The sequence below is a fragment of the Tursiops truncatus genome, chromosome X (assembly GCF_011762595.2).
Source record: "Tursiops truncatus isolate mTurTru1 chromosome X, mTurTru1.mat.Y, whole genome shotgun sequence".
NCBI lineage: Eukaryota > Metazoa > Chordata > Mammalia > Artiodactyla > Delphinidae > Tursiops > Tursiops truncatus.
Genome location: NC_047055.1, coordinates 71,520,027 through 71,527,747, shown reverse-complemented (window position 1 = coordinate 71,527,747; position 7,721 = coordinate 71,520,027). Strand labels below are relative to the sequence as shown.

At 46.8% G+C, this 7,721-nt stretch overlaps 1 protein-coding gene across 5 annotated transcripts; it reads left to right on the top strand.

Moving 5' to 3' along the window:
• The first annotated feature begins 546 nt into the window (after positions 1-546).
• Positions 547-7,168, top strand: ASB12 (ankyrin repeat and SOCS box containing 12). 5 transcript variants are annotated; one of them, XM_073798863.1, is made up of 4 exons: positions 4,154-4,271; positions 4,604-4,896; positions 5,634-6,483; positions 6,908-7,168. In XM_073798863.1, exons 3-4 carry the CDS (start codon positions 5,658-5,660, stop codon positions 7,039-7,041), a joined length of 960 nt encoding a protein of 319 aa, XP_073654964.1. In that variant the 5' UTR covers positions 4,154-4,271; positions 4,604-4,896; positions 5,634-5,657; the 3' UTR covers positions 7,042-7,168. The 5 variants fall into 5 exon arrangements, with proteins under 5 accessions (XP_073654965.1, XP_073654966.1, XP_073654964.1 ...); XM_073798864.1 differs by lacking the exons at positions 4,154-4,271; positions 4,604-4,896 and adding an exon at positions 547-659; XM_073798865.1 differs by lacking the exon at positions 4,604-4,896 and having other exon boundaries at positions 4,147-4,220.
• The last annotated feature ends 553 nt before the right edge of the window (positions 7,169-7,721 follow it).

The following is a 7,721-nucleotide window of genomic DNA, read 5'->3' as shown; positions in this document are numbered from 1 at the left end:
GACTGGGGAGGCATTTATAAATGATCAGGCCTTTTAAATTTTAGAAAACCTTGTTGATATATGTACCAGTATGGAGGTCTTTGCTTCCCACCATCCTCCTCACTCTTGGGAGTGGGGGCATTGGGGTGGGGGAAGGAGAGAGCAATGTGTTGCTGGGTCCTTCAAAAAAGGAAAAAGGAACTCCAGAGTGGCTAAGTTAGGGAGAGAAAAAGAAGAGGCCTGGGCCAGAGGAAGGTGCGCTAAGGGAGACCAGGCCTCCTCAGGCCCCTTGGTGAAAGGATGAGAACACTCACAGCACAGGAGTCTGGCCTTGTAGCCCATATGAATGGTGGGGAGGGGTACCCTAGGACACACTAGGAGCCTGAGTCCTGACCCAGCCAGACACCTTCCTGTCAGTCCTTCCAGGACTTCCCTGAGGATGGCCCTCCTCTCACTGGGATCTCTCCCAGTATGGCATTAGTAAGATAATACGGCCCTGGGAGGGAGGGTGGAGGGTAACCTAAAATTAGCCCTCTGGACCTGTTCAGCCAGCCCTTTAGGCGGTGTTGTTAACAGTGGAAACTGAGGGCCCAGCCTGCACCAGCCCCCGGGGCAGTAGGGGGCTCCCCTTGGAGGGGCCACCAGGGCCAAGTGCTTCGCAGAGGGGTAGGGGCAGCCCGGTGAGTACCTGGAGCTTAGGACGTGATGATGCTGTCAGGGACGAGTGAACCCTAAGGGCTGCCAGCCAGTGGACCTGTGATCACCACCCTTAGTAGTCCATTTCCACTGGGTCTTGTTTCTGGGGATGCTTGGGAGGTTAGTGGGGAAAGCTTCCCGCAGAGGGAAGGATGGTTTCCTGCTGCATCTGTCACAGGAAACTGTCTGCCTAGGCTCTGGGGTTCAAATGGGCCTACTTCTTGAGGGAAATTGCTGCGGTTATGCAATACAGGGAGGGTGAAGTTTTGTCTTTGTGTCCCTGTGTAGTACTTGTGAGTCTGTGTGTAGATGCAGCAGGGTGGGCTCAGGGCAGAAGGGCAGAGCTCCTCAGTGTGTGTGTGTGGGGGGGGGAAGATGAGTACTAAAAATAGTCTACTAATGCCTGGCATACTATTCTAGGGCCCGCTGAAACCAGCCACTCTCCCGTAGGAGTTCTTAACCTAGATTCACAGACCCCCCTCCAAGAGGGCCTTAGATAGAATTCAAAGGGTCCAAAAATACAGATGGGGCAAACAATCACCTTTCTATTCCCCTAATCTCTAACTGAAATTTACTATTTCCTTCAAGGATGAATGCAGGCAGCAAATGGCAGTAGTATTACTAGTTCCTGTAACTTGGTCACCAGAAGAAATCATAGATATTCCCTATCATATTACAGTTGCAGCAGAGATCTGGAAATGTCATTTATACTCATAATCACTTAGAAATTATTAGTAGATCTTGTTATTTAACGTGTTGGTAAAGAACTTCTATTACCATATCACGCAGTTTTAAAAATATTTTGATAGTTGTATTTCAATATAATTGGTTTCCTTTAATTCTATATATTTTATGTATTAAAAATCATTCTGAGAGGGGACCAGAGACTTAGCCAGATTGTCACAGGGGCCAATGCCACCGAAAAAGGGTTTAAAACCCCTGCACTTTGGGGAGCAGGACGAGGATCTTTGCACAAAATGGTCACACATAGAAACTCTTTGATTAATAAACCACAGTACAGTGAGATTAGACAAAAGATGAGGCAGGTTTTTTATCCTATCTAATGAGATGAGGCACAATTCACTCAAGTGCCCAAGGTAGCTGGGGTCATGCCTTGTTCTCTCTCTGGAGGCTCATTATATGGGCTCTGAAGTGGGCTCATCGTATGACCTTGGTGAGAGCTTCAGCATTTCCCTTCACACTCCCTTTCCTCTTCATTTCTCTGAACACAACTCCCCCAAATAAAATAGTAAGGAGAGAATCCCTACTGGCTGTCAGAAGAAATGATTTGTAAAGCAACCTATGATTGAGATCCTGGAATCCAGTATGACCCTCAAACTTGAGGATCCTGAGAGCTACAATATGACTGTTTGAGGCAAGGGGGAGGGGTATGTGTTTACTTTTCAGGTGGCTGAGTTCTTGCTAATGAGACAACTGTCAATAACAGCCATGTGACCTTAGTAAAAAGTCTCTGCTCTCCTCTAAGCCTTGGTTTTCCCATCTCTAAATTGAGGAAATTAAAGGAAATAATTTATTATGTGCATTCCATCTCTGAAGTTATAGATCTTTAACCTCAGGAGGGAGCAACAGCCATAGAAATTAGATACCTAAGTAATAATAAAAATTATAGTGAAAATAGTTACTGAGTACTACATACAGGTGGTATTCTAAACATTTAAGATGTATTGATATTAACTCATTTAATCCTAACAATAACCCTCTGAGGCAGATACTACTATCATACTACTTTACAGATGAAGGAATAGGCACAGAGAGATTAAATGATCTGCCCTAGATCACACAACTACTAATTGGTAGAGCTGAGATTGAAGCAGAATCCTAGACCATGTTTTACCACTTCCATATATGGCTTCCCAATCTGCACTGGGGGCAAAACAGACCTATATAGAAGGAGTTATGATATAGTGTGATGACTGCTATAGTACTATTAAGAGCAAAGACTCAAGGAACTAACCCGTTAGAAGGAGTTACATGTGACAGAAGGAAGCATGATGTATATCAACAGCCATCATTTCTCTTCCATTATCAGTGAATCTTGGGGTATAAATAGAGGAGTGGTAGGAAATGAGGCTGGAGATATTGGCCAAGGTTTTCTCATGAAGGACCTGTGAGCCTGGCAAGGCATCTGGGCTATACTCTGAAAGAAAGGGGAGTGATTAAAGGATTTAAAATAGAAGATTGGCACAGAGAGGATTTGTACTTTTAAATGATCACTTTAGCCAAAATGTGGAGAAATTATTGAAAAGATAAACTAGCTAGGAGACTACTACAACAGTTGATGCAAAAGATGATGGGGGTCTGGATAAAGCACTAGCAATCGGGTTGCTTATAGAGGCCTCTAGGAAGTAAAATCCTAGATTTGATGACCAATTAGATGCGAGTGGAACAATGAGATAAGAGGCCTGACATTAGTCTTGAGCGTTTGGTTTGGTTGACCAGTTGGATGATGAAGAACTGAGATGTGGATCTAGTTTGGTGATGGTGATAGTAGTAGTGGTGGTGTGATACTGCTGACTTTGAAGTACTTGAAAGAACTCAGTGAATACATACCTTTTGCTGAAGAGAGAGCTGGGGGACTTGGAGTGGTAGGCTTGAAATCATCCTGATAAAGGTGAGAGCTACAGCTCTAGAAAAAGGAGAGAACAAGGGGAACAAAACTATTTCAGGGGAGAAAAATCAGAAGAGTGTGCTGGCCAGGAAGCCAAGGAAGGCCAGGAAGCCTCCTATGAAGTGGTCAGTGGAGACAGATGTCCCAGAAAAGTCAGAAAAGGAAAGAGCTGAGAAACAGCCAGTAGATTTAACCACAAGGATGACTTTTAAAGAAATATCTCTGTGTGATTGAGGATGGATGGAGATAGACTGCAGAGGGTGGAATTGGAGGTGAGGAAATGGATGGTAGACAACGCTTTGGAGATGTTTGGTGAAAAAGAGAGAGAAGAAAAGAAAGGTAGCTAGAGTAGGACAAAGGACCATAGAAGTGTTTTGTTTCCAAAGATGATTGAGGGGGAGGAGCCAGGGGAGAGGTTGAAGGCACATAGGAAGCTCACCCTTGAAGATCTAGTATATGGTAGCTTTCTTTCTCTTAATAGCCCCATGAGGCAGGGACTATCATTTCTGTCTTATAAATGAGGAAACTGAATCCCAAAGAAGGGAATAGACTTTCCCAAAGCTTACTCAGATAGGAAATGGGGGTGCTGAGTTGCAAACTTAGGCCTGCCTGATTTCTAAAATTATCTTCTTATAATTGTACCCCAAAAGTGAGTAAATAAAAGACCATATATGGAGTTGATGCTGACTTGTGGCAGGGGGGCTAAAGTTGAGGGAGACCCCACCCACCCACCTCAAAGTTTATTCTATGAGGTGTGTATTTGAGGTCCCAGGCTAACAAAGAGGGGTGGAGGTGGACAGTGAATAAAAGGAGGTGTGAGGCCCTGAGCCCAGGGCTGCAGGGTATGGGAGAAGAGGGAGACTCAACCTCTGAAAACCCTACCAGCTTACCCTGATGACATTACCAACTGAGATGAGTGACTGATTTTGGAGCATTAGGAACAGGACTAGAAATGCCAAGGGTTTAGGTTGAGTCAGTCATTGGGCCATGGGTGATTTTGTAGGGCCTGGGGATAATGAGGAGAGAAGAGTTGAGGGTTGAGGCAAGGCTCCAGGCTGGGTGGAACAGAGAGGATGGGAAAAGGCTTGACTCGGAGAGACTGGGAAGCCATAGTTTCCAAAAATATGCTGGCAATCAAAGGGACTCCTGGATTGAAATGGTCCTGGTGGAAAAACTAGTTGTCAACAGAGAGGAGGACTTGTCCTGGAAACCTCAACTATTTCCTACTATCTCTTTGACTATGTTTTACTTGACGTCCCTTTTACTTTTACTTTTAATGTCACCTCTTTATTTAATCAGTGAATGCCATTCAACATCCATTTCCTGAGCAACCCTGTTGCCTGAAGCATGGGGCCTGAGTCTGAGGGGAGGTCACATACGAGGGGCTGTGAAGAGGCTGAATCTCATCTAAAAGGTTGAGAGGTAGAGTTGAGGGCCTGCCCCATGAGACTGATGTCAGAATGCTCAGGGATGACAGCTTGACACCACAAAACACCATTCTGTTGGCTTAGCAATTACCAGACCAGAACCACCTCATTAGTCCACACATTCTGAACCAAGGAAGATGTATCTACCAACACCCCAGCCATGATGTAGGTTCTACTGGGAGTGGAGGAATAATAAGATGGAGACAGTGGCTTCCCTGGTGGCACAGTGGTTGAGAGTCTGCCTGCTAATGCAGGGGACACGGGTTCGAGCCTTGGTCTGGGAGGATCCCACATGCCACGGAGCAACTAGGCCCGTGACCCACAACTACTGAGCCTGCATGTCTGGAGCCTGTGCTCCGCAACAAGAGAGGCCGCCATAGTGAGAGGCCCATGCACCACAATGAAGAGTGGCCCCCGCTTGCCACAACTAGAGAAAGCCCTCGCACAGAAACAAAGACGCAACACAGCAAAAATAAATAAATTAATTAATAAACTCCTACCCCCAACATCTTCTTTAAAAAAAAAATAATAAGATGGAGACAGGAGTCCTCACCCTGGAGTTTATGCACTGATGAAGCACAGATAAGTGGAAATGTGATGTGAAAATTCATAGCTAAAGCCTAGTTGTAATCCTTTGGAATCCCTGAGCAGAGTAGGAGGAGATTATGGAAGGTTTCCCAGAAGTAGGAGTTTGAAGGGAAGGCAGAAGAGCATATGCAAAGGCATCAGGCTGTGAAATGGCCTGATCTATTTTGGCAGCCATCTCTGGGGTCTGAAATAAGATGGAGTAGGAGTTAGAAGCAAGGGACCCATGATTGAAGAGCCTGATGGTGAAAGATGGGGGCCAAGCATCCAGGCTTTTGATGGGAGCCCTCAGTCTCTCCTGTTTTTGTCATCCACAGATCTGGCATATCCTCCTGCTCATAATGAGAATAGTTCTGCTCCAATTAGCCAAGGTGAACCTCATGGACATCACCAAAATCTTCTCCCTCCTGCAGCCCGATAAGGAGGAGGAGGACACCGACACGGGGGAGAAGCAGGCTCTCAATCAAGCAGTGTACAACAATGACTCTTATACCTTGGACCAGCTTTTGCGCCAGGAGCGTTATAAACGATTCATCAACAGTAGAAGTGGCTGGGGCATCCCTGGGACACCCTTGCGCTTGGCTGCTTCTTATGGCCACCTTAGCTGCTTGCAGGTCCTCCTGGCACATGGTGCTGATGTTGACAGCTTGGACGTCAAGGCACAGACACCACTTTTTACCGCCGTCAGTCATGGCCATCTGGACTGTGTGCGTGTGCTTTTGGAAGCTGGTGCTTGTCCTGGTGGTAGCATCTACAACAACTGCTCTCCTGTGCTCACAGCTGCCCGTGATGGTGCTGTTGCCATCCTGCAGGAGCTCCTGGGTCATGGTGCAGAGGCCAACGTCAAGGCAAAACTACCAGTCTGGGCATCGAACATAGCTTCATGTTCTGGACCCCTCTATTTGGCTGCAGTCTACGGTCACCTTGATTGTTTCCGCCTGCTTTTGCTCCATGGGGCAGACCCTGACTACAACTGTACTGACCAGCACCTACTGACTCGAGTCCCACGGTCCCGCACCCTCCTCGAAATCTGCCTGCACCATAATTGTGAGCCAGAGTACATCCGGCTGTTAATTGATTTTGGTGCTAACATCTACCTTCCATCTCTCTCCCTGGACCTGAACTCACAATATGATAAGGGCACTGCATTGCTGCTACAGGCCCGAGGTGAGTGTCATGCAGCCCAGCTCTAATAGGCCTCCTGGCTTGGAGGGCCGAGGGCCCCAAATCACCCCCCAAGCTAATCCTTCTGGGATGAGTTGGAGAAAACATCATCTTCTTCCCTGGGGCCCCAGTGGAGAAGAGGTTACAGATTCCTTTTTAGGGAAGGGATCACTAAGATGAGGTAGGGGATAGCACTAGTCCAGTTTCTTCTTCTGGCATTGCCCATGACTGTTTTGTGGCCTTGAACATGCCCTCTCTAGGCCTCAGTGTGTCCCCATTGGTACCAAGCATTGAGGGAAGGGAGGGGACATTTCTTAGAAGGGAGAGAGCAATTAGGGCTGCAGTAGCCAGGGCAGGATGGATGTAAGCTTGGGTGGGAGAACTACACTGAGAATTGCTTCTCATGACCTGTTTTTCCTTCCTGTAGCCACTCCACGGTCACTACTATCACAGGCTCGTTTAGTCATCCGCAGAGCCCTGCGCCACGCCAGCCAGCCACAAGCCATCGACCAGCTGGATATTCCTCCTGTGTTGATTAGCTATCTTAAACACCAACTGTAACCTTGCAGCCTGCCCAGAAACACACAATGCCTCCAAAAAACCACCTGGGGACCCAGGTAGCTTGAGGGCACTACAGCTCTACCCACTCGTCTGAAGCTGCTCTCCTGTATTATCCTCCACAATAAAATCCTCAACAAAATAAATCCTGGGGGCTGTTGTGTTGATGTGTGTGTGGGGTGGGGAAGTTCACCGGGGGAACGGGTCTGGTTGGCCATGGGGAAGGATTAGAGTGATCTGGCATTCAACAGGCATAGGAGCCTAGCCACTGAAAGAGAAAACTAACCCAATGGCCTATACATCCCCACTAAGATCCTTGAGAGAATTTGGAGCTGTAATGTCCTAGAAGCAAGTCCTGAAGAATTCAGGTAGGTATAAGGGTAGCATCATCTTGCTCAGCCCTGTATCTCCATTGAATCTCTGGCTGCTATTGTCACCAAACCAAACTTGGGTCCACAGCCAATCTACTGACACCGGGTTGTGGCGAAGTAAAGGGGCTTCACCCTTTTCAGGGGCTGTTGCCCAATACCCTATTTGAGTCAAGTGACCAAGGAGTCTCCCATTCACTCACCTTGAATCATAGGCTGCAATTACACTAGTCTATTTTATATAGGAAACTAGGAAAACAAACTACCAAATATTTGTCACAACGAATTTAACACAGAGAATAAATTGGTTACATA

Coding starts and splice junctions, on each gene's coding strand:
- ASB12 (XM_004325767.4), top strand. CDS start 5,559: ATGGTGAAAGATGGGGGCCAAGCATCCAGGCTTTTGATGGGAGCCCTC. Junction 6,484..6,907: donor ATTGCTGCTACAGGCCCGAG/GTGAGTGTCATG, acceptor TCCTTCCTGTAG/CCACTCCACGGTCACTACTA.